A 26,711-nucleotide genomic window follows, 5' to 3' on the forward strand; every position below is an offset into this window, starting at 1 on the left:
CTTCGGTCTCGTGTTCCTTTTCCTCGTAGCTCAAACGTCTTTGATATTCGAAATAAAACCGAATCCAAATTTCATGAACGTACATTTCTATCCGTTTATTTCCGTAAACTCATTTAGCACTAAAGTAAACATGTTTTACGTTTGAACAGCTCATGGATTCATTTTTTTCCCGTTTTTGTGCAGATCTGCTTAAATGCAGGATTCTAAATATATATCGGAAAAATCTAGCACTCAATAACGAACAGTTATATTTAAAAAACTAATCTTAAGTCAAAACATTAGCATTAGCATATCAGGTACACAAACCACCGCAGGGCCAGAAAAAACTTATTTGAGTGAGGTAGAATATTTTCTTGGTCATTACTGTCCAATTATTGAATAAATGTAGTATTAACTAAAATTAAATATGGGTCTTGATCTGGGAAACAGCACCCTCGCCGCCATGACTGTTGTCGACTAGTGGACGCGAGTGGAAGTGCAGACGCCTTTTGTTTATGTCAACCAAAAACAAATCTGGGAAACAGCGCCCTCGCCGCCAGGACTGCTGTCGACTAGTGGACGCGAGTGGAAGTGCAGACACCTATTGTTTATTTTAACCAAAAACGAAGGTGTAAAGATCGATTCCGATGAATTGTGAACCAATACGAGAATCAGGCAACTTAATCCTGCATTATATCGCAAAATTTATGTATTTTTAAACAATATTGGGCCAGTTTGTGTTTTTTTTTCCGTCGCCAACGATGTTTTCTCGTTTTTATTCTCCGTCCAATGGAATTCAGTGAAAAAAAAGAGTCCGAGGAAAGAAAGGAAAGCCTTCGGTGGCGCCCGATTGATGAAATGTTATGTTTGGCCAGGAAATGAAAGTTGGGCTCGCAAATGGGTGTTGAGAGAAGCCCTTGTCAAAAGCCGCGGTACTTTCTCCCACACACTTTATTTGCTGTCATTCCGCAGAGAACATGTGATAACTATCAGATGCTATCGACCTAGAGCGGCACCATCGCACGCAGCGGATAAAAGGACGTATGCGTTTCGCGTTAGCGTAGCCGACGCAAAGACGGTTTTGGGCCCGATCGGGAGATTACGAGGCTTTGATTGATGACGGAGTTGAGGTCACGGCGCTCTCTCAACTCTTGCGGAAAGTCGCGGTCATTCAAACTTTTCCCGGAGGGCGTTGTCGCTCGAAAACACGCGAGGATTTGGCACTTTCAAACTGGCGCTAGCTTGCGCGGTCTAGCGTGAAGTGGCTGGCTGAGTGGCGAGCGTGGCATTGAGGTTTGGGGTTTAAAGTTAGTTTTATTTTTTTAAAGATATTGAAATTGGTTAGGAAATGTTTGCTCTTTGCTTGCACGGTAAAATCTGTAAACCTGATATTTAATCTCATGTTTTGTATGCAAAATGAAACTTTTACAGGAGATTTTAATGTCGCGGGGGGTGCTGGAGTCTATCCCAGCTAACTACAGGCACCAGGTGACTGAGAACCCGAATCAGTGGGCAGCCAATCGCGGGGCAGAATGAGATCAAAACTAGCAGTCACTTAAAACTAAGGACCATTTAGAAAGACCAATTAGCTTAGCATGCGTGTTTTGGGGGATGTGGGAGGAAACCGGAGTACCCGGAGAAAACCCACACAAGCCCAGGGAGAACATGGAAACCCTACCCAGCGAGGACCGACCTGGGATCGAACCCTCGACACAGAACCGTGAGGCCAACGCGCTAACCACTCTTTCACCGGCCGCCTAATTCAATTAATTTTCCCCAAAATTTGCCACTTACATCTACCATGTGTTAAGTATATTACATATTAATTTATGATGTGTGCGGGAATAACTGGCTAAACTAAGGATTAGAGCAGTAGCGACTTTGTCTGTTGCTGATGTTTGAGCTATCTTGCTTTTCATTTGTCAAAAAGTCTTCCTGACTGCATGTTGTGTGGGTGCACGTTCTGTACAACCCGCTTGCATCCAACGTATTTCTATTCAATGTTTATCTATTTTCTGGGGTGTTTTATTCGGAGGAATGTTTTATTGCATTTGTTAAATTGCATCTGGGACTCGAGCGGGGAAACAGCGCCCTCACCTGTGCAAGTATGATTGGATTGGATAACTTTATTCATCCCGTATTCGGGAAATTAAAAAAAAAGATTATTACGTACTAGGGTGTGGTGGGTGGTGCTGCCGACTAGAAGACGGGAGTGGAATTGCAGCCGGTTATTGTTTATTTCAAGTATGCTTGGATTGGACAACTTTATTCATCCCGTATTCGGGATATAAAAAAATATAACTACGTACTAGGGCGTGGCGGGTGGTGCTGCCGACTAGAGGACGGGAGTAGAATTGCAGCCGGTTATAGTTTATTTCAAGTATGATTGGATTGGACAATTTTATTCATCCCGTATTTGGGAAAAAAAAAAAGGTTACTACGTACTAGGGCGTGGCCGGTGGTGCTGCCGACTAGAGGACGGGAGTGGAATTGCAGCCAGTTATTGTTTATTTTCACCAAAAACACAGGCATAAAGATTGGTTCAGATGGATTTTGAATTCATACGAGAATCGTGAAATGAAATGTCGGGATATATCGCAGAATTCGTTTGCTAAAGTTTCGACAAGAGCTTTGAAGAAAAAAAAAAAAGAATAAAATGGAGTTCATTTAAGGAAAGCGTGACTTTAGCTTTGCTGTCGTGAGAGCGCCGCTGTTCCGTGCCAGTCCCGGCCAAAGGGAAAGCGTCTCAGTTCCCTCCTGGCGGCTCATTTGCCTCCTGGCGTGTCCCGCCAAGTGGCGGACGAGGCCGCTCGGCATTAGGCGATATTGTTGAGTCGCGATGGCGTCTGCCAAGTGTCCGCACTAATCTGTGTCAGGAAAAGGCAACGTTTGGAACCAATGGTGGAAAGTCAAAGTTAACCGAGGTGGACATGGTAGATTTAACATTGTAGATTGGCGTAGTCAAGCATGTCTCGCTAAAGCCAAAACATTTGGGGTCAAATTTAGTTACTTTTGGAAGGAAGCCTGACGGTTCATTTTAGTCCGCTAATAATGCAAAATGTACAAAATATTGATGTCAAGCTTACTCGTTGGAGGGCTGACTGCTGCAAAATCGGAAACATTGAAGACGATGATGTTTGACATGTGACTTGGTATCGGTTTCATGTCTTTTGTCTTTATTCAAACTTTATTTCTTTCCCCTCTCTTTATTTACTTGAATTGGTTCCCCCATGGGAACTTTATGACTTAATCATTGTGGAAATATAGACGTTACAATGGTAGCTTAAAAAATGAGTTATTCATTTTGTGGGGGATCAAAGATCAGCTAATTATTATCCCAATATATTTATTGTATATGTCTCATAAATGGTGACGTGTCAGAATCAAAACTAAAACTATTATTTTAGATGCAACAAAAAAAGTAGTACAGTCGTACCTCTACTTACGAATGTCTCTAGATATGAAAGTTTCAGGTTACACATTTTTTAATATCCGAATGAGTGACTTTATGACATTATTAAATCATTTCCTTCTAATTTTCTCTCCTTTTTGTGTTTCCTCACAGTTTTCATTCAAAATTGGGACACTTTGACCAATTTTAAAGGGTTTAGTTGGTAGTTGTGTGAGGACTGTGGAACGAATTAGAGAATTTACATATAAAGTGCACCTCTACTTACAAAATTTTTACGTTACGAAAAAAGTCTTGGAACCAATTCATTTCGTAAGTAGAGATACGACTGTATTTAAGGTGGAATAATCTTAGCCACAAATTTCAACTCGTTTTTAACATCTTCAATCTTTAGAAATCATACATTTAATTCAGGAATCAACTCTTCGCTTTCTTCCGATCTTATTTCTGACTCTGTCACGACCCCAAATGTAAGCAAACTGGCAATAATGACAAGCGGTCGTCCCGCCAAACACGAACCGGCTGAAGACGGCGTCCTTTCATCAGGCTTGTTTTCATTTGATGACGCTAGCGACGTTTGCGCTCGATCACGACAACGCGGAATACGGCTCAAACAAGGTTCCCATCCCACGTGCCGGGCCCTGATTGCGCCGCCAAGTTCTCGTGAAAGACTCTTGTTTAGACTTGACGTCAAGAGGGGGCCCCCCAAATCTCTTTGAACATCCTTAGCGGCGCTCTTGTGTAGAAATGCGTGTCTTTGTCAACATCCATTCGGCTCACGCGGGGGTGCTTTGACTTTTATATTGAGAACGGATGACGGGCTAACCGCTGCGGGTCACCCAAAAATCTGTCTCGAAAAACCGAATGGTCCCGAGACAAAAGTGGACACGCTTTGTCTCTCTCGCGTTGTCATGATAATCGAAAATGGCGTCCGATTTCTAAGAATAAACGGATATCGCTCAGGTTTAAATTTTTTTTTTTGGAGAACGCTTAAGCAAATTTATTCCCGTTTTTTTAGACCAATGAGCACACAAGTAGGGCAACAATTATACGCAATCCCGTTCGTCTCATTGGTCGAGTTCCTGTTACAGTTACTTCGTACATATAGATTGTTTTTGTACTTTAGTTTGCACTTTTCTTCACAAAATTTCCAGCTTTTTTAATCAAACCTCACAAGCGCCGTCAAAGATAAACTATTTGACGTAACTCTTTCCAAGTTTTAATTTAGCGCCGATAGACAAATTTAATTAGATGGTCGATTATTTATTTATCTGTACGTGTTCTCGGAACGGACCGTTTCACTGAATAATGACATATTTTGGTGTATTTTGGGGCGTTCTAGTAACCTAATTTGTTTAAGTGCATTAAAACCAATTCATTTGGATTATGTTGTGCTGTGAAAAATTATACCGGCATGTTAACCAGTTGAAATTAAGCAGGACTATTTATTTAAATGGATGGAAAAAATACCTATTCATTATATTATTACATATTATATAATATTGTATGGCTCCATTTTTTTACCTAGGTCTACATTGTCTTCTGTGTCTGTCTTGCTACTGCAACCCAGAAATTTCCCGAATACGGGATGAAATAAAGTTCTAATCCAATCTAATGATATTATCCAAATATACACCATATTAATTCATTAAAAATAACTAAAGGCTGACTGTTACCAGGTTAGCTTTACCAACAAATTGGCCCTTATATATAATAATAATAATTATTATTTTTTAGTTGGTTGGCAACGGTACTTACAGTAAAGTGTGTGCACGTTTCAACCACTTTTCATGACAAGGGGAGGAAAATATTCACTTTAATGGCAAAAGCGATATAATTCAATTCCGTCTTTGCTTTGAAGACATTTTTTTGTTGTTGCTTTTTGGCTGATGATGTTTGGGAGACATGCCAGTGCCTGCAATGATTTACGCCACCCACTCAAAATGTCTTCCCCCCATCCCCCCCGTCCCCCGTCTCAGGCATATTGTGGTCTGCGGTCACATTACTCTCGAAAGTGTCTCCAACTTCCTCAAAGACTTCCTACACAAGGACAGGGATGATGTCAATGTAGAAATTGTTTTTCTCCATAAGTAAGTTTTCCCGTCGCTCCCGACGTCGTCCACCGTGGGGCGACCTGACGTATTGACAAATGTCCCCTTTGTGTGCGCCAGTATTTCCCCTAATCTTGAGCTGGAAGCCTTGTTTAAGCGCCATTTTACACAAGTGGAGTTCTACCAGGGATCTGTTCTCAACCCGCATGACCTGGCGCGAGTCAAGGTATATTTCAGTCTATCGCCGCTAAAATAACGGGCCGGACGGTTGGCAACGAACACAAATGGGCCCCGAAAGTCTTTTGAGAATTTCAATTTTTCCTCCAAATTCCATTGAAAAATCCACTTGAAATTCTGCCACTTGAATTTGAGAGAGTATCGAAATGCTATGCTGTGTCTAAAACCGTGACCGGACGTTTGGTCGCCGGACGTTTGGTCGCCGGACGTTTGGTCGCCCGTGTGAATATAATTTTGAGAGCTGGTTTCAACAGTAGATATTTAGATATTAAACTCTCTCTCATGAATATAATTTTGAGAGCTGGTTTCAACAGTAAACTCTCTATCATGTTGTCAAACGTCCGGCGACCAAACGTCCGGCGACCAAACGTCCGCCGACCAAACGTACGGCGACCAAACGTCCGGCGACCAAACGTCCGGCGACCAAACGTCCGGCGACCAAACGTCCAAGTACCGTCTAAAACGTATTTATTTTCATGTTTTAACTTGTTGGCGTCCAATCTGATTCACTGCCATTCCACCAGTCAAATTGGATTGGTCGTCTATTGCCGTCAATAACATTCAAAACATCCTATTGAAATCTCACCACTTCAATTTGTTAATCAGAGTATCGAAATATTACGGTTTGTGTCAAAAATGTATTTTTAAGAATTAGCTTGTTGGCGTCCAATCCAATTTGAATGGGATCAAACATTCGCTGCCAGTCAAATTGGATTGGACGTCTACATAAACATGTAATGTCATCTTTTCCAGTTGAAATGGATTGATTTGAGAAACAAAGAGAAAACGTGGTTATAGAATAATACTCATAATCCTAACGAAAACGATTTAATCATATATTGTTTGTATTGTAATCGCCATTTTGTGACAGTTATACTCACATTAAAAATTAGAATTGTATTTTTGTATCCAACAGATTAAGATTAATATCAATTTTGCCTTCTGTCACGACTCCAAAAATATTCCGATTTATCGTGTTTATTTTCTCACTCAACGACGACGTAAATGTGTCCTATTTTGCTTCCGATTTATTTCTATTGCCGAACTTTTTAAACGCCTCAAGATGTAAACGTTTCAAATCCCAATCCCCATCACTCGTGTCTACGTTAATATCCAAAGAACAGAAACTGGAATATGCCAAAAAATTGATGTTGCACCCTCTTGTGTAACGTCACTGCCGCTTGGAATGATCCGATCCAGTATTTTTTCCACTCTCCCATGTTTTGGACACAGATCGAGTCGGCAGACGCCTGTCTGATCCTGGCCAATAAATACTGTGCAGATCCCGATGCCGAAGATGCCTCCAACATCATGAGGTAGCGCTCACTCACGCCATCTTGTTTTCGCCTTTGCTTTGAGTCTGAACGCCATGTTTTCTCCTCATCTAGGGTCATCTCCATTAAGAACTACCATCCGAAGATCAGAATAATAACACAGATGCTTCAGTATCACAATAAGGTGAGACGCCGATAAAAATAATCTCATTTTAAAGTGAGATTATCACCGCAGGGAGTATTTTACTGATTTCAATAGATTGGACTTTATTGGGCCAAGAACCGTGGTCTCCAAATGGATTGGACGCCTATTTTCGGCAATGACAGCCAATGAATTTTACTTAAAATTAGGCATACAGTAATCCCTCGAATATTGCGGTTAATTTGGAGACAACATGGCCACGATAATTGAAAAACTGCGAAGTTGGGTCACCCGTATTAAAAAATAATAATAATGATAATAATATTTTTCTTCAGTGTTGAGTCCTAGTAGCAAGATTTTCATATTTTTATGAACTTTAAAAAAATAATTGAAAAAAAAACGCGAAAGTTGAACCGCGAAATGGCGAGGGATCACTGTATTACAAAATCAAATCCTCTTATTTTGTTAATATCTCTCAGATTTAGCACATGGAAGTTTTGATCCGCCAAATAAATCGTAAATGTTTATAGTGTCGGAACAATATACAAACATGAAATGGTGACTAGAGAGTGAGTTAACAGTACAGAGAGGGTTTTAAAAGTCCGAATGATATTTAATAGACACCATAAAAACACGATGGCTACATCTTGGAACCGATTCACCGCCATAAACGAGGTATTACTGAACTTATAAGTTTCATTTACGGCAATAGGGGTGAATTTTAAAAGTGTAGTGAAAGGTGCAACCTTGAAATCTTTTCTCCCGCTTCCCGTTCAACTTTTTTTCTCGACGTCCCGTTGTCTCGGCGCGAAGGCCCACCTGCTGAACATCCCAAGCTGGAACTGGAGGGAGGGCGACGACGCCATCTGCCTCGCCGAGCTCAAAGCGGGATTCATCGCTCAGAGCTGCCTGGCTCAGGGCCTGTCCACCATGCTGGCCAACCTCTTCTCCATGAGGTCCTTCATCGAGGTATCGCGCCCACTCGCCCCGTTCCATGTCGCGCTAAATCCAAGCTCCCGTGGCGTTTGGTATCCTTGCAGGGCCGGTTTTAAGGCAATTTTATGGGTGGGTGTGGCTTTTACACGCGTGCGGCTTATGTGCAAGAAATTGTAATTTTTCAACAATTTTAAGGCAATTTAAGGGTGTGGCTTTTACATGTGTGCGGCTTATATGCAAGAAATGGTAAATTTCAATAATTTTAAGGCAATTTTAAGGGTGTGGCTTTTTTAAAGGTGTGGCTTTTACACACGTGCAGTTTATATCCGAGAAATTGTAAACTTCAACAATTTTAAGGCAATTTTAAAGGTGTGGCTTTTACAGGCGTGCGGCTTATATGCAAGAAATTGTAAAATTCAACAGTTTTAAGGCAGTTTTAAGGGTGTGGCTTTTACACGTGTGCGGCTTATATGCAAGAAATTGTAAACATCAAAAATTTAAAGGCAATTTTAAAGGTGTGGCGTTTTACACGCGTGCGGCTTATATGCAAGAAATTGTAACGTTCAACAATTTTAAGGCAATTTTAAGAGTGTGGCTTTTTTAAAGGTGTGGCTTTTACATGTGTACGGCTTATATGCAATAAATTGTAAATTTCGAAAATGTTAAGGCTATTTCAAGGGTGTGGCTTTTACACGTGTGCGGCTTATATGCAAGAAATTGTAAAATTCAACAATTTTAAGGCAATTTTAATGGTGTGTCTTTTACACCCGTGCGGCTTATATGCAAGACATTGTAAATTTCAACAATTTTAAGGCAATTTTAAGGGTGTGGCTTTTACATGCGTGCGGCTTATATGCAAGCAATTGTAAATTTCAACAATTTTAAGGGTGTGGCTTTTACACGTGCGCGGCTTATATGCAAGAAATTGTAAATTTCAACAATTTTAAGGCAATTTCGAGGGTGCGGCTTTTTCGCATGGGCGGCTTATATGCGAGTAAATACGGTATTTGTGCGGCTCAGCGCTGAAGATGACGTTTAAAAGACGGATTCTGGATATTGGCCAGGAAAGGTGACTTTTCTCCCATTACTTTGCAGATTGAGGAGGACACCTGGCAGAAATATTACCTGGAGGGCGTGGCTAATGAGATGTACACTGAATATTTGTCCAATGCCTTCGTGGGCCTCTCCTTCCCCACCGTGTGCGAGTAAGTAGGCTTCTGGTTTTTCATTTTTCGCCACCTTTTCAGGCCTCTTCATCTCCACCTTTTTGTTTTTCAGACTGTGTTACGTCAAACTCAAACTGTTGCTCATTGCCATCGAGTACAAGTCCGAGCAAAGAGAAAGCAGGTTCGTACGTGCTCCTCCTCCCATGAAATTTGACATTATTTCTTTACTTGGGAAAGCTGAGCAAAGCCTCTCTGAATATATTTAGCTTGAAAATGTTGTGTTGTGGTTTTTTTTAGGTTGTTGGCTATCCAAAATTGATATTAATAATGACTGTTTAAATGACAGCAGAAAAAAACACTTTAAAACCATTTTTCTCGATTCTAAAAACTAAAGGTGGAGGAAAAAAATCTGTTTATTTGCATAAATCTTCAATCAAAATTCCTGCCTAATTCATGTGATCTGTGAATTTTCTCCTCGATGATTATTCAGTTTTTTTTCTTTTTTCTTGTGTTCCTAATACATCAACTCTCCTTCCTTCTTGAAGACATTTTTTTGCACGTTCTCATCACACCAGAAGCCTTAAAATTTAACATTAGCAGTGATTGGCCGATCTTCGGGTTTTACATCAGCCGCCAAAAACTTTCCTCCGTTCCCTAAACTAAAAGCCTCCACACTTAGCGGATTTCCCGACCTTCTCCGATCCGATTGGTCGCAATCACCGCGGCCAAAGATTGGTGGAGAACATCTTGTATTCTCTGTCACTGAGCACTTGTTGATATGAGATTTTGTTCTTGTTGTTTGCAGAAGCCGAAAGCGGTACGCCCGCCCTCTACCCTATCTTACTTCCAAAGTTCGGCCGCTACTTTAACGCTTGTGACTTTGGGAGTTTGCCCCCCCCTCCTAAGGAAACCCCCCCCAAAACGCTCTCTCACCCAGGCCTTCTTTTTCTCCTCCTAACTCTTTTTTTTTTTTTCGTTGACATTTTTGATGGTGTCCCTTTGTGCTCAATGCATTAACTTCTTTGCAGGCAGTCATAGAGAGGAAGGAACTAGATCAATTGGATATGTTTGTAGGAGTGATGTTTTCTTGTCTTTGCTGTTGTCGCTGTATTCCAGGCCAAACGTTCACTCTCTCTCTCTCTTTTTCTCCACATCTACCTCTTCTTTGATTTTTTTTTTTTGTTCTCGACCAGACCCTTCGCTTACTTGATTTCTCTCACTTTGAGTTCCCTTCTTTTTGTCCCGATTCCACGACCGTATTTTCCGGACTGGAAGTCGCACGTTTTTCGTCATTTCGCCACTAATACTCAAGTGCGTCTTATATAAGTTTTTAAAATTTGAAAATTACTGCGCATCGTTTTTTTTTACACTATAGTTATTAGATTTCAGCAAGGGTGTCAGACTCGGGTTGGTTCGCGGGCCGCTTTAACGTCAATTTGATTTCATGTGGGCCGGACCATTTTAGATATAATATTTACATTTTTTAATAAATGGATTAAAAGCCCTGAATATTCAGTGTTTTATAGATCTAAAACAATGTTTATTTGAGCTTTTTTAAATATATTTTTAGATTTTACAAAATGATTTTGAACTAAAAACAGAAAAAAAATGGATGAAAAAATGACAATTACTGATTTAAAAGGGGGAAAATCAGGAAATGTAATATACATCTATACTCTTCATTTTCATTTGATCCTAAAACAGAAAGTCGGCTCTCATGATTTACTTTCCCGGGCCACACAAAATGATGTGACGGGCCAGATTTGGCCCCCGGGCCGCCACTTTGACACACATGTATTACAGTAACAGACTGTTGTTCTCGATGTTACGTTTCTTAATAACATTCCAAATTGCTCTCCCAAAAAAGTGATTTAAACTCCACTTCTATTTTCCTCTGGCTGACGCGACTTATACTCAGGTGCGACTTCCAATCCGCAAAATTCGGTATGGCCGTTAACTTTTTTCGATCCAATGACCTCAAATCTTCCCTCGTACGCTGCAATCTCTCGTTCCCCATCGCGGCGCCCCGAAATATCCGCCGACGACATCTGCCGGCAATCGTCCTAACCACAATATTATGTCTTGTCTTACTTCACCGTCATCCATTCACCCAAGAAAAACCGAAAAAAAAAACGGGCAAAAAAACCAAAAGCATGGCCATTTTGGATACCACGAAGCGTATCCAAATTGGATCGCCCTCCCTTTCCATTGGCCTTTGACCTTTTGCATCCCATCACCTTCTCCCGTTGTCAACGCTTCACGTGCTTAGCATGTATGTGATCCGGGGGAAGAAAAGGGGGCGGGGCCGAGGCGCGCCAATCCGTCTGCCGTGTGTGTCTGCGTGCCTTTGTGTGTGCGTCTCTCTTGAGTAGATGTCCTCAAGTGAGGTCACTTCCTGTCAGTTTGGTGTTTAAGAAACAATCCAACTGCACAGAAGTTACTGCAAGCGTCTTGCATCTACATCGCCGTCCCCCTTGACCCGTATTGCAGTGACCCCGCCCCCTCGTGTTGTCTGGTACCCCCGCATGCCCTAAATATCAAGCCTCGACGCGATTCCCGTCTCGAACCGCCTACCTTGTTGCTCGCAATTTGAGGTTTTGGTGGTTTGGGTTCGCCATCGGGCTCAAAATCTCAAATTGGGGCAGCAAGGCTTGTGGAAGTGTTTAAATGGCTTTCATTTTTGTTTTTTCCACTAACGAGCATGCTTGTATTTCCGCGGGGGCTATTCAATCTGAGCTAATTCGGACCCCAAATGGACAATTTTCACGCGGCGTGGATTCAATCGCTCCCTCGATATTTGTCCTTTGGCCACCACGCCGTTGACGGAGCCCAGATGAAAGACCCGTTGCCCCAAAAACGCATTTTTAACGCCCGAAAATGTTTCCAAATTTGTTGGGGTCTTTCGTCTGGGCTGGTTTTGTGGAGGACTGTGACCTTCCAGGTCAGTGGATTCCGTGTGTTTTTTTAATTTGAATTTGGTTTCACACTCACATCATTGATGACCGTTGCCCAGAGGTAACCATTAATGACCTGTGTGTGTGTGTGTGTGTGTTTGCGTGAGTTTAAATCAGGTGTGTGTGTGTGTGATGTTTCCAATTTTCGTCAGTCTAATTAATGGGGAATGATACAGCCATTTTTCAGTACAAGAACATAGCACTCACAAGACTTGACGTCACACTCGCATCGTGTTGGGTTCTCACATTTTCGATGGACAGTTCAGTAAACGTTCAAATCATCAACATTGTAATCAGGTACTATTCCGGCTCATATTTAAATGAGGAAATCCGTGTTTTTAAGCCACCACGAGATCTAAACTGTTTTGAATGATCCCATTCAAGGCGATGCTGTTCATTCCCTTGCATCTCCCCGTCCGACAATAACCCAAATTAATAGTTAGCATTATAATATACATGTTTTTGTTCTTCACTTGTGTCCAAGTGTCATCGCTACATTCGCCCCAGTGATGAAGCGTAAAGGAATTACGATCCTTTGTGATTGTTGTTTTATGTTCTGTCCAACATGATTAACATATTTGTAGAGTAGGAAATTGCCCGACCTGAGTTCGGAAACGGTTTTCTACGCGATTTTAGCCAGTAGTTTATGGAACATGCAATCCCCGTTCTCACCCAGGTTGTCCAATTCCTCCCGTACCGATGACTTTAATAGTTCTGGAGGGCCGGCATCTTAAGGTTTTTGACCGGACGTTTGGTCCCCGGACGTTTGGTCCCCGGACGTTTGGTCGACCGGACGTTTGGTAGAACGGACGTTTGGTCGCCAGGTTCGCTCGCTGTCAAATTATGACAGAGTTTACTGTTGATATTTTGATATTAAATATTTAGATATTAAACTCTCTCTCTCTCTCATGATTATAATTTTGAGAGCTGGTTTCAACAGTAACAACCCGGCGACCAAACGTCCGTTCTACCAAACGCCGTTCTACCAAACGTCCGTTGTACCAAACGTCCGGTCGACCAAACGTCCGGTCGACCAAACGTCCAAGGACCAAACGTGTTTCGAGGAAACGTCCGAGTACCGTTTTTTGTAGGACTGGCTACTATTCGTCACTTTTGGGGCTGTTGTGCTATTTCAAACGCAACTCAGTCTCGCGTCTTAGATTGTCAAGTTCGACATCTTTCATTTTTATTGAACGTTGCGGAGAGTTAAAAGTATCTTATTAGTCTTATTATACTATGTCATCTGTAATAGATAAGGTGTACATAAAAAATTCTTGCCGTGTGTGGATTGTTTAGTTTTTTTAACACTGTGTTGTGATGATTAGCTCTCAAGATCCATATTTAATAACCCGGATGGCCCAACCTATTGTCAAATAATGCGTGTCTAAATGTGAATCTCAGGGAATAAATCATGCGTAAAAATAATAACAATGCAAGGAGAGCAAACAACGATATAGTTGAACTATTCCATAAATGGCAGTGCTCCATTGAGTTTAAATCTGAGGATCTGAGGGAAGCTCGTATGTACCATTCCTCTTGATTAGCACGTGGCGTCGGTTTTTAGCGGCTAAATCAATAACCGGCCCGTGTCTTCTGTGTCTTCTCGCCCAGCATTCTCATCAACCCGGGCAACCACTTCAAGTTGCAGGAAGGAACGCTGGGATTTTTTATCGCCAGCGATGCCAAGGAAGTCAAGAGGTGAAAACCCGCGCTAGCTTATCTTCGGAACCTCAACTCAAGCCTTGTGTTTTGATTTCCCAGAGCTTTTTTCTACTGCAAAGCTTGTCACGACGACATCACCGACCCCAAACGGATCAAAAAGTGTGGCTGCAAACGACGTGAGTAAATCGACCTTCCGCCATTTTCCCACAACATTTCAACCGTCCCCCTCAATACTGTGGCAAATGTATTTAACGGTAAATAAACGGAAAATTCCGGACAGCGCGGCATCCGGTTTGGCAACGTATGACTTTAATTTTTAGTAAATATTGGTCGGAAACTTAAGGCTATTTATTTAATTTATACATTGTACCACTCCTCTATTAGGTGTTCACATTGTTTTGGTAATAATGAAATACTTTGGATTCTTCCTTGGCAGGTTTATCTGGCTAAATTAAAACTTTATTGACACGTTCCTTTAGTTCAACACTTTCAGTCAGATAAGTCAAATTTATGCAACACTCGATTTTAACTCCTTTCCATCGTTTTGTTCGCATTAAAAGTAGTGTAAATGAGTTTAAATGATATGATTTAATGATACATATTTCATTTTAAAAATGGGAGAGGCACTCTTTTTCAGAAAGAATCAACTTTATCTGATTTAGTGAATGTTTGGCGACTCATATCAATTCAACAAATATTTTTCTTATTTTAAACACATTTAAATCGTATTTGAGTTGTGTTTTAAATCATTTAAAGTTGTATTAACACTCCAAATTTCAGGCTTTGTGGATTCCAACCCAAAAAATTTGTCCAGTACAACAAAATGAAGTTTAAAAGTTATTTTTCTGTACCAAATTCAGTCATAAAACGGTCAAATTTGAAATGCAAGAACCTTATTTCCACCATAACATTTTCTTAAAACACTCCCCATATCAACCATAGTGACTAAATGTCAAATAAATAAATAACATAATCCATTTTATTACAAATCTAATGTATTATTTCAGTGATTATAACCCAAGCAATGCCTGTAAAAGTGTCATTTCTTCTCTTTTCCCTTAAAAAAAACATGAATAATATGATATCCTCCGATTGAAGGGAATAATTCTCCAAAAGGTCTGTAATAATTCCCCGAAAAAAAATTCCACGTTCGATCTCATTCCGCCCCAAAAAGCGTAATGCTTCTAAAAGCCGCTCCCATTTTCTTTCCTCTTGTTCTGATTTCCTTCCTTCTCGTGTTTCTTTTTGACCTTTGACACGCTCTGTCTGATGTATTTCCTTCCCTTGCTGCCATTGGAAAACGCCACTTAATTTTAACTACTCGCTCCTAGTGATTTATTGTGAGTAACCAAAAACAACAACAACAACAAATGGTTGTCCTACTATGCAAAGTTTTTTTTTTTTTTTAAATCCTCCTCCTGTTCCTCAGCAAATAGCACACTGTAGTATCTATGTTGCATGTACCGATGTAGCTTCTGCATCCCACTCCTCGCCTCTCATTTCGACACTGTGCTCAGACCGGCAGAAACCAGCTAGCCCCGCTAGCCAGCTAGCCTTCCCATCCCTTCTCCAGCCAGCCAGCAAGCCAGCCAGCCCTCCCCTCCCTTTCCCATTCGGCCGGTGCTTTGACTAGGCTTTAAACATATCTACCGTATTGGCCCGAATATAAGACAATGTTTTTTTGCATTGAAATTAGACTGAAAAAATGTTGGTTGTCTTACATTCGGGGTCTAGACATTCTAGCCATTTGCAACGCTCGATGGCGGCAGATATCTTTAAAGCGAACGCTAAACAGTTATTGCAGTTATTGCAATTTTGTTGTTTTATCTAGGTAGATTGGTTCATTTACATTTTTAAAAGCAGATGTTCTTTTAAAATGTGATTGCACTTTAGTTGACATATTTAAATGTTCAGATATTAAGATGTGATAGACAGTTTTTGCATGATTAGAATGAGGCAAAATAATGTTTTTCTTTTAGTTCAAAGGTTAAAAGTATAGCTGACGCTTGATTAACGTTAAAAAAAGACGGAATACCACCTTATTTCCAGGGTCAAATTCCAATTTACGACATCCAAAACGTAGAAGTCCCAAGTATTTTCCTGTAGTCTTGATTAAAGGCACATTTTTAGTCATTTTAGAGTACTAGCTCAATGCTAACGGAATACCTGACCTGCTTCTGTTTCGCTCAATACCCATTCAAAATAGGACTAACCCTTCCCACCCGATTTCTAGGCTGAAATTCTACTTTCCGCCATCCAAAACGTAAAAAATCCTATCCCCGGAAGCTCTTTAAAGCCATCCCGCGACAGACAACTTAATCTTTTCGTTTCCGTTCCGACCCCCGAAGCCCAAATCCACGTCGTACTTGCGAAAAGTCCGAAGACATTGTCGGCGTCTTTGTGTCGTGTTCTCCATCGTTCCACAGCCACTTACCATGTGTCAATCCCCATTGGAACATACCATACATACATGGACCGTGGTCCCAGTGAATCCTGCCCTCACCCCCCACCCCCCCACAACCCCCACCCCGAGTGAAAACTCTGAAGTGCCAAAGTTCCAGCATGAGCCTCGCCGCTCTTGTCCGCCAGCCCTTGTCCAACTGCTTCACGACTGAACAGTTATGTTTGCACCCGCTCAACGTCGGGTTTCTGCATGTTCTCGAAGCCATGGCGCATGCACGGACGGCCGGCCGGGATTACGGCGCCCCCAGCTCCCCCCGAAAGCCGTCTTTCCCATTCTCTCCTGGGCTTGACGCTGGTCAAAGACGAGCTGGGCCAATGAGAGAATGGCAAGTGGGGACCGGCAACTAGAGACGCCACTCAGGGGACTTCACTCCTCGGCTTTGGAGGCCGTCAAACGCTATTATATTCCAAAAACTGGTAACCACGCCTTCTAATACGACATTGCTACCTTCGTTTTTCTTAATGACGTCCTACTTTTAAGTTTCGCGCCCCCTGGACAACTGTCAAATTCAGGAACTGTTTGTCTATAAAACAAACACCAAGGCCACATACTGCTGTCACACCTTACTGTGAACAGGCTACAGTATAGTAAGGCCTGTTTCTTTAAAAAACCAACATAGTATAGTAAAGCTTTTTTATTAGAAAAACGACATGGTATAGTAAGGCTTTTTTTCTTAAAAAACGACACATTTGTATTCAAAAAACGACATAGTATAGTATGGCTTTTTTTCTTAAAAAACGACATAGTATAGTATGGCTTTTTTTCTTAAAAAACGACATAGTATAGTAAGGGTTTTTTATTTAAAAAATGACATAGTATAGTAAGGCTTTTTTTCTTAAAAAACGACAGTATAGTAAGACTTTTTTCTTAAAAAAACGACATAGTATAGTAAGGCTTTTTTATTAGAAAAACGACATGGTATAGTAAGGCTTTTTTTCTTAAAAAACGACACTTTTTTATTCAAAAAACGACATAGTATAGTATGGCTTTTTTTCTTAAAAAACGACATAGTATAGTTAGGCTTTTTTATTAAAAAAACGACATAGTATAGTATGGCTTTTTTTCTTAAAAAACAACATAGTATAGTAAGGCTTTTTTCTTTTTAAAAAAACGACATAGTATAGTAAGGCTTTTTATTAGAAAAACGACATGATCAGATAAAGGCAGGCGTTTTGATCAGCAAGAACGAAGCACGAATGTATATTTTGAATATATCACGAACGGGTATATATATTTTTGGAATATATGACGACAGGTAAAGTGGTACGTTCGACACCTTAAAAGTTCCTTAATTCATCATTCAGTCAGCTTTCCGTTTAGTTCACGACACTATCGAATTTATTCAAATGAAGGAGGGTTTGAAACGTTAAAAAGCAACTAAACGACTTAAGAGTGAAGCTTCCCTTTGGGCGCGGAGCAGCAAAAGTTGATTTGCGCAAGCGACAACATGCGTTGGCACGCTCGGCTCGGCTCGGCCTTTAGCATAGCGAGTGCCTTTTTTGGGACCGAGCGCCGCTGCATGATGGGACACAGGTACGTCCGCCGCTCTTCTGAGACCCGCCCGTTTGCGGGATGTCACTGTAAAAATGGATGATAAGTTTGCTGCTGACATTGCTCGTGCCTTTCCTCCCCCTCCCCCTGAATGCCTCCCTTCCTTGATCCTCACCCCATTCCCCCAATCGTACGGGTTTGCCTTTTTGATCTGTTTGGGTCTTAGCGTGTCGCTTGAGCCCCTCGGAACCGTGAGGATTGATAGGTTGGTGACGGAACACGCCAAAAGTCACGATAATGGTTAGTCGGCAATTCATACCCGTCAACTCGGAATTTGTGCGTACGATATTTTAAGACTTTTTAATGGCTGTGGTGTAATATCATTGTTAAAAAAATATGTGAAGATGACTATTGTAATGTGTAATCATTGCCAACACAACTAAAAAAAAAAAAAAAAAAAAAAAAGATCTTTCCTTGGTCTCTATGTTTAACCATTCACATGGTGCGTTTAAAGACATCATGTAAAACACAATATCTCGCACATGAACTCTATTTCCAGTCGTGACGGTATGATTTTTTTTCTTCTAAATGATTTTTAGTAGTAAATAGATAACATTGAACTTTGTAGATACTTCTGAACTCCAATTGAACATCGTTTTAAGAAATTATTAACGTGGTGTGTTGCAATCACATTTAACATTGCGTTACAGTTTATTTTATCAAATTATGAACTGTATAAAAAGTCACGTTAATATGTATTGCACACAAACGCTTCAATTATAAATGTGTAAGATATCTAAGTAATACATTTATTAGCCACGTGCCGTATTTTCCGGACTATAAATGACACATTTTTGGCTTTTGGTCGCCTCAGGTTGACGGGTATGTCGTTTCTAACGACGTCGTGACCCAATTGGAAGTATTTTTCGCGCGTCCGTGGGGTTCAAGCGCGCTAAGTCCAGGCATTCTGATGTCGCGACCTTCCGACGAGCTCCCTGGATGAATATTTTCTCCTCTTGGCATTAACCTGCTGCTTCTCCTCTCCTCTCATCCTGACACGTGACTGTAGCCAAGATGTCCGTCTACAAGCGAATGAAACTGGCATGTTGTTTTGATTGCGGCCGTTCCGAGCGAGACTGCTCTTGCATGTCAGGCAGTGTACATAGTAACATGGACACCCTTCAGAGGGCCTACCCACTTTCCTCTGTCTCTGTTCATGATTGCGCAACCACGTTACGTGCCTGTAAGTGACACCGCCCAACACATGCCGTTACCTGTTGTCTGTGACGTCTGCTTCCGTGTGCTACACTTCCGTAACGCTCGTGTAGCCGTGACGCCGTCCGCGTCTTGTGTCGCTGTGGTATTTTAATTTTTGGGCCTTCACGTTTTCTTTTGAGTTTGTGTCAATCACCGCTAGCTAGCTAGCGGTCGCTGTCTTTCTCCCTGTATGTCCTTATGCTATTCGCGTAACACGCTAGCAAGCACTCGCTCGTTATGTTTTTGGTTTGGTTTAGTACTGTATCTTTACATGTCTGGTTATTTGTTAGATTCACACCGGGCTCTATTTTCTTGAGTGTTTGGAGTCGATAGGACGTCGAAAAGGAGGAGGCGTTTAGCGAGGATTAGACTAAACTCCAACCAGAAAATTTCCCATAAGAGAACATTCATTCATTTTTCGAAAATCCCTATCGTTGCGAAGGTGTCGACGGGCAAAATGGCTGACTCCACTACTCGCCAGATAGTCTTATCCATAATTAGATTAGAACTTTATTGTGTCCCATATTCGGGAAATTACTTGGTTGCAGTAGCAAGACAGATACAAGACACACAAGACATTGTAGACCTAGTTAAAAAACTGGACCCACACGCACACTGCTATCGTAATAAATGTTTTTCCTCATGAGAATTTATAAATAATATACCACATCATAAAGTAGGCTAATGTATAACGGAATAAGAAACATTTATTTGGAGAAGGCGTATTCGGCGCCATATTGCAGAGCATCTATGGTTTGAATTGCTCAAGCTAAATTCGAACCATTTAGACGAAGAACTGCATTTCATAAATCAGGATGATTGGCCTCCATAAGTTCAGGCAAATCCTTCAAAATAGCCTTACTGCCACCTGGAATTATGTAAATTTGCTATGACTGACATGGTATTATTAACTATAACTGCTCGATTTTTTCAGACATCAGCAAAGCCATCAAAAATCTATATCTGATGTAGTGAGTCATTCACAGTCTCGCAGACTTTTAAGATAAGACTTAGGTTGCTCTTTCACAGACTTTGTTCCTAAAGAGCTCTTTATAAAAAAAAATCGGACTACAGCAATAGAAGATAAATCATTTCTTCTCATTGGGTGTGGCCAAGACCAAAAAAATGATATCCTGACAACTTAATCCAAGGTAATTTAGAGATGATAGCATTTTCTGGAATAGCTAGCAAATGAATGAATGTTCTCTGTAGTCTGTAGTCCCATCTCTGTGTTAATTACAATTAAAAACAAACCGAGTGAGCCTTACACTTCCACAAAAAACAAAAAAACAGATATACTAGCATCGCAGTGTCCGAAAATTGAGCCGTCTATGTTTACTGAGTGTTGTTTGCTACCTAGCAGTCTATATATATGTCTATATATATATAGTGTTTTTCTGTTTTCCTCATTTATTTATCATCATTTTATGAGACTCGGTGTATTGTGTTGGTGGGTACGTACGTAATGCTGTGGTGATGCTGTTTTGTACAGTAATCAAAGTGGCTAGCTATAGCATGCTGCATTTCGTCGCGCGGTTGTGTGATAATCATCGCCAGTGGCGATTGACTGTTGTGTTGTTGATGATTTGGACTATTGAAGGTAAGGTTTGTATCCATGAAAATTGGATTTATGTTCCAAGTTCACTCTGAAATGTAATGTTTTGTTGTTGTTCTTACGCGTTAGGTTTGGCTCAGTTAACGTTTCAGTTTGTATTTTCGTTACAGTAGTTTTGTCTTTCTTTCATGCTTTTGTTGACTTATTTAACGCTCTAATTTTTAGAAAGAACCGCTTCAAACGGCCCAAAGTTACAATGTCGATTTTTCCCATTCCCACGGCTAACCATTGCTTCTGACTGTCTATCTCCGTGTTTGACAATCTGAGAGAACACTGGCAGAAAACACAAAAGATGTCGGCTTGATAAAGAACGGCCTCGTACCTGTCCGTGTTGCTCTCGACTCGGGTGGAAGTGGTAAATTGTCCGTCTATTAGAGACGGCGGCGGCGGTAGGCCCAGCTATCATCGAAGTCTGCGCAGATCTGGTTTCCTCCTTGGCATTCACCCGACGTCGGCAGACTCAGCCTAGATTAATGTCAAACGTGTCACGATGAGTTTAGTTTGGCCCCGTGTACTTGGGCACGGCGCTGCTATCCCTAGGTAGCAATTACTAGCCATTACATGGTTACTGATCTCACGTCTCCCTCGAGCCCTCTGTAGGATTTCAGGAAAGCCGCCCCTTCCTGCAACCCCCCCTTAACGGCAAGTCACTCTGAACAGAGTGAGTTTTAGCGAAGCGGTGCTTGCCAAGTCCGGGATTACTAGATTTCCCTTCACCCTTTCCTGTTCGGCAATCCGTGACCTGGAAAGACTTCTTTAGACGTGGTGACTTCTTCTGCATCTTGACTTGAATTTATTGCTAGCATTCAGGAGGCTAATTTGTTGATGAATGAGCAAATTACTTAAATACGGCACATTCCCAAAAGGCAGTTGACGTTGCGACTTTAGGAACCAGGGTACCCTCTAGAACAGGGGTCTCAAACCGGTCCTCAAAGGGCCGCAGTGGGTGCAGGTTTTCATTCCAAGTCAGCAAGAGGATACCTTTTGCAAGTGTAATCAGTTAATCAGTTGATTGCAGCCATGTGCTACTCATTTTAGAAGACACCTGATTGGTTAAAATGTTGGCACTGGATCGGTTGGAACAAAAACCAGGACCCACTGCGGCCCTCGGTGGAATCGGTTTGAGACACCTGCTCTAGAAAATTGGGGGCCACTTCAAATCTGGGTCTGTTTTAAGACCTGATCGCCAAAAATTGAGATACAAATGGTTGCGGTATGTTGTGCTATTCGGTGACCTTCCATCGGGGGCGCCCAACCCTGCATTTTCCCTCTGTCTGTACATCTGCATCGCACCGGCAGAGACTTTTATCTCTCTTGACACCGAAATTATGTTTTCATTTCCCTGGCCTTGTTGCTCGCTCCCCAAACTTACCCTGACAGCTCCCGTCCACCAGGCAGATTGAACAGCCCCCAGCCCCCGTCTCCGCCCCCGGTCCCGGGCAGCCTCGCCGCGCTAGCCGGCTAGCGTCCGGGGCGCAGGCAAATTGCTAGAGACAGATGCCAGGGCCGTTGTGGGTCGCAGCACGAGGATCCGTGTCAGGGGCCGGCCTAGGGCGCTCGGCGTGACCTTTAGCGATGCAAGAAACTCCGAGTCCGGAGTGTCAGCAGTGCCCAGACGAGTTAAAGTGCCCGCAATGTTTGCTCGGCATGCGCCAGTTCATCGCGACGAAGTATTTGGATGACAGACAGGAGGCTAATTACGAGTGCTAACTACAAGCATCGGAACTGTAACAGATCTGCATTCGATTTTATTAATCCAGACCCCATTTACTCGTGACTGTATCCAACGTTTATGCTGGTCTTTTATTTTTCTTCCAAAAGGGGGCAGTTCTTTAGGTAGTCTGCTACTAAAATAATTAGCGACGGGCATTCTAATCAAAGATCTGCATCGGATTGATCACCGTTGAGTCACTTCAAAGTATTAGGAATACAAATTGCCGTAAAAACTAGACGTATCCTTGAAACCGATTCCATGGCATTGATCCTATTTCCACTCATAATCTGTCGTTTCAAAAATGTTCCATTGAGCTTTTTACATGTCTTTGTAAATGTAGTGCCTTCAAGCACAGTTCACCCCGAGATCTTCCCATTTTTGTGCCGCCAATCGCCGTGTTTTTCTTCTCTGTTGACCCCAGTTGCCATTTCCCATTTCCCATTCCCCCCCATTGCTCCAATGTATTTGTGACCTCATTTCCATGCCACCTTCTTACCTCCATGTCTCTTATTTCCCAATGTATGCTTGACGGCACCCTTTCTCCCCCCGTGTGACCTGCCACTTGTCTTTGCATTCTCCTCAGCCAAATATAAGTATAATGGATATGTCAGACCACGTAAGTGTTTTTCCGTCCTTCCCGTTCTGCTCTATCGGCCCTCCTTAATGTAACACGATTAGTACCGATGGTTTCCTTCCCGTCGACTCTTCCCTTAGCACGTAACCTTGTCGTCTTGTGACTTGAACACTAAATGTCTCTCCTAACAGTGTTGCCGTCAACGTAACTGACAACACTGTTGTGCCTAATTCCGTCCTGAAAATGTGGTGGATTTTGACCCTCGATTGTGAATTTGAAGGGGAATAAAAGAGTTATTCCTCGTGTTTTGTTCCAGTTCCAGCTTTGTGTTGAATATAAATAACAACTTGGCGTCCCTTGAACCATTTCCTTTTTTTTTGCATTGTGCTGCGTGTAGCAGCAGATGGCGCTACAACACCAGGGAACAGTGGAAACCAAAAAGAGACTGGCGTTCGATTCAAAGCTGATTGCAGTTTAGGTAAATCATTGTTACTTCTGGTTAAGAACATAGATAGTATGTTGCCACATGCCATATATAATAAGTTCATGTCTGATTTTATGTGACGTTTGATACGCTATGCTGTTTAAGGTGTTTGTTTACCCTGAAACGCAGTCGTGTTTCACCGTTAGCATAGTGGCCATGACATCCTACGGGAGGGAACGCTAACATTTTGTCGCCCCTGACGCAATGCAGACCGAAAGAAAGCGCTCGCTGGTGCGCGATAAAGACGAAAGCCCGCCTCCCCCACGCGCCAACGCCAACGGTTTCCGTTGTCGCCCATCCGTTGGCACGCCGTGATTAGCATTTCGGGAAGGGACAGTTGCCGTCTGCCTTGTTCAGAAAGCACAGCGGAGCTGCCAGGGCGGCTCAGCGTGCTCTAACGTTGTCCGTGTTTGACAAGGGCCAGATGAATCCAGGAGCTATCGGTGGCGCCCCGTAAACCGAGGAGGCAGCTGACTGCTGGGATAAACGTCTGTTTATCGCCCGGGGCCACCCGAGCGTGCTCCGTCCTCCAAAAGGACCGACCGAACGGCCACCCTCCCACCCGAGGCCCACTTTCCCAGCGCACATTTGACTCGTGTCGCCGCCGCCTTGGCTTTCGCGGACATAGTCTTGATCCTTTCCGAACACGCCATAGTCGGAGCCACGTGGGACGATTTATTACATTGATTAATCAAACGGGATGCCATGGGACACGGGAGGACTAAACCAGGCTTAAAAACCAAACACAAGGCCAGAGTTCTCTCGATTTGGTTTCCCACTACGTAATCCCCCCTGTCCACACAGTCCAGCCATTATCTCGCGATAGAGTATACGTAAACAGACCTTTTTTTTCTCTTGTCTTGCAGCAAAAGCAAATTACATAAATATAATTAAAAGAAAAGACATCTGGAATAGGGCTTAGATTCTGCCGAAAAAGGAGGGGCTTGTTTTTTAAACCTACCCGCCATTTCTCAATTAACAACCAGTGCTTTTCATACGCGTATTTTTGTGATTTTCATCCGGTTAGCAGTGCGCCATTTTAATTCAAAGTGAACCCTTGCCCGTCTTTAATGCTTTTAAGTGTGCGCTATCATCAATTATGAGTTGACTTTGCTTATGCTGACACGACAAAACATCTGAAGGGATTCGCCCGACTTAAGCCAAGTGGCGTTTCTCCTCTGCTTTGTTTCTGCCATGTAATTAATTCATGTTTGTCACAAACACAGCAAATGTCGACACCCGCGGGCAGACGACAAAAACCGTGAGGGACGTGAAACGACAAAGACGTGACGGCGCTTTTATTCTACGCACATTTTAGCTCTGAAACCCCTCAAATAAATGCCCCGTACGTCAGCTAAGCTATTTTCTTTTCGTAGCGTGAGCCTCATTACAAATTTAAACGGCCTCTGGTTCTGAAAACACGGTCATAGTTTAGCAAGTCACGTAAATGTGTTCATTTCTAATTGCTTACCTTAACGCACTTCCGGCGGCTTTTCTCACCCTTTGTATTTTCATTGTTTGACAGTAACGGATGACTTTAGAGCGTCTTTTCCCAAACGATTGGTAAAACCCAGCGGCTGCTCTTCCACCATCACCACCATCACCTCCGCCTCAAACGCTTTCTCGTCCAACTCCCTGCAAAGCATCCGCCGGGACGCCTCGGTTAAGCCGGGCGCCGCCATCCCCCTCGTTAATAACCGTAAAGGAAGCCTCCTTCCCGCGGGTCCCACCCCCGCGGCCCGCCATTCCAAACTGCGCCTGAGTATCTCGGTGCCAGAAGACGCCCGATCCTTGGCGGAGAGCCGGCTCAACCGGGCCCGCAGTCTGCCGGTGAAATACCGCTACCACCCCCGTAATGCCGTGCTGCACAGTCACAGTAGCCGCTGTAGGTCGCACCCCAGAGCGGGACGCATCAGTCGGTAGCCTGCCTGTGTCGTTTGTCGCATGATGGCTCGCTTTGCCGCCCCTTTGCACGGATTTGCGCCGGGCCGAGGGCTCGCCGGCGGCCCGTAACGTAGACTCCGTTTCCAAGGGGGCTCGGCTAGAAACGGCGCCGCTTGCAGCTCTGACGCAGACCACAAAAACGTCTCGGGCTAGATGGTTTCATTTGTTTGAGATAACGTAGCCCATCTTATCGTAGCTGCAAGCGGCGTCATCTAGCTTTAAGGACGCTAACTTTGCCAGCTAGGAAAACATCACCGTCCTCTCGGAGCGAGTTGTGGCGCTTCCTACTGGTGGATTCCATCTTGACTGCATACCGTAACCCAAAAAACATTTCATCCTGCTTGGCACTAGCGCTTGGTTGCCATCTAACTTAGTCCTTCGGCGCCAACTAGAGTCCTTGATGGTAAAACTAGCAATGATTAGTGAGACTAGCGGCGGCGGATGACACAAAGAAGGTCAAAATAGCCGTCTTTCCACCAATGGAATTAAAAATGTGTCTGTTTGGGATTGCTAGGCGTTCTTTGTGTCCTCTGGTCTGCACTAATATCGTGTGACGTTATTGATTTCCACCCAAAGGACTAACGCGGGTGTCTTGTAAAAACAGTACTAGTACAGATCAGACTAGTTTCCCTGTCTTTTCAGCCTGGCAAACTCTTACGACCAACGGTCCAAAATTGACTACCGAATCCCGCTCGGATCATTAATTTGCAAGCTAGTTCTGACCTTGTGTTATTTGTTCCCACGAGTTGCTTCTGACATCTAGCCCACTAATTCCTACCCTATTGGCGTGTCCTTGGTAACCTGTGTGAAGTGTTCTCTTGGCATGGAGGTAGACCAGTAGAAGAGCCATTTTTAGTGCGCTAGAACTGGAATAATGGGCCAGATAGGCTTTTTTAGCCAGCTACGCCAAAACGAGCTAGCGTAAAATCCATCTCCATAACCTCTATTTGCTGTATCTCATTGTCCACGCTTTTGTCCACCATCACACATGGCAATTAATGGCATAGGTAGGCATGGTGACTCTGATGCAGACTGCTAAAGATCTAAAAAACGTTGCGAACTAGCCAGGTGAGCATTGAAAAACCGATCAAAATAAGCCAGATGTCCATTGAAAGACCAATCCAAATAAGTCCAACCAAGGCCCTCCGTACTTTCAGGTCACATCAATTGGTTTTTCTCCGAGGTTTTCTCCTGCCTTAAAGACTCCCCCCCCCAGTTACTAATCGTCATCTCTCTTGCTTTCTTCCAGTGATTAATTTCCCGTTTTTGTTTGCGTTCTCTTTTGTTGTGTTGGCTAGGATGCCGTGTCGATGCTTTATCTGTTGATTTTCATGTCAGGTCCAGATCGCTCGCCCTTC

The 26,711-nt window shown here is 42.7% G+C and overlaps 1 protein-coding gene across 27 annotated transcripts in view; it reads left to right on the plus strand.

Moving 5' to 3' along the window:
• The window catches only part of kcnma1a (potassium large conductance calcium-activated channel, subfamily M, alpha member 1a), a 140,058-nt gene that overhangs the window by 81,168 nt on the left and 32,179 nt on the right, over window positions 1-26,711 (plus strand). For 6 of the 27 annotated variants that reach the window (XM_077613534.1, XM_077613520.1, XM_077613513.1 and 3 more), the window contains exons 10-20: window positions 5,368-5,478; window positions 5,560-5,665; window positions 6,910-6,992; window positions 7,065-7,134; window positions 7,906-8,061; window positions 9,124-9,233; window positions 9,307-9,375; window positions 10,000-10,011; window positions 13,760-13,846; window positions 13,910-13,986; window positions 18,835-19,008. In XM_077613534.1, the coding sequence (XP_077469660.1) occupies window positions 5,368-5,478; window positions 5,560-5,665; window positions 6,910-6,992; window positions 7,065-7,134; window positions 7,906-8,061; window positions 9,124-9,233; window positions 9,307-9,375; window positions 10,000-10,011; window positions 13,760-13,846; window positions 13,910-13,986; window positions 18,835-19,008 (1,055 nt within the window). Of the gene's footprint in view, window positions 1-5,367; window positions 5,479-5,559; window positions 5,666-6,909; window positions 6,993-7,064; window positions 7,135-7,905; window positions 8,062-9,123; window positions 9,234-9,306; window positions 9,376-9,999; window positions 10,012-13,759; window positions 13,847-13,909; window positions 13,987-15,141; window positions 15,151-18,834; window positions 19,009-23,322; window positions 23,404-24,934; window positions 25,295-26,711 lie in introns of all 27 variants that reach the window. The other 21 variants (XM_077613530.1, XM_077613521.1, XM_077613531.1 and 18 more) reach the window with 7 other exon arrangements.

The sequence above is a fragment of the Stigmatopora argus genome, chromosome 11 (assembly GCF_051989625.1).
Source record: "Stigmatopora argus isolate UIUO_Sarg chromosome 11, RoL_Sarg_1.0, whole genome shotgun sequence".
Lineage (NCBI taxonomy): Eukaryota > Metazoa > Chordata > Actinopteri > Syngnathiformes > Syngnathidae > Stigmatopora > Stigmatopora argus.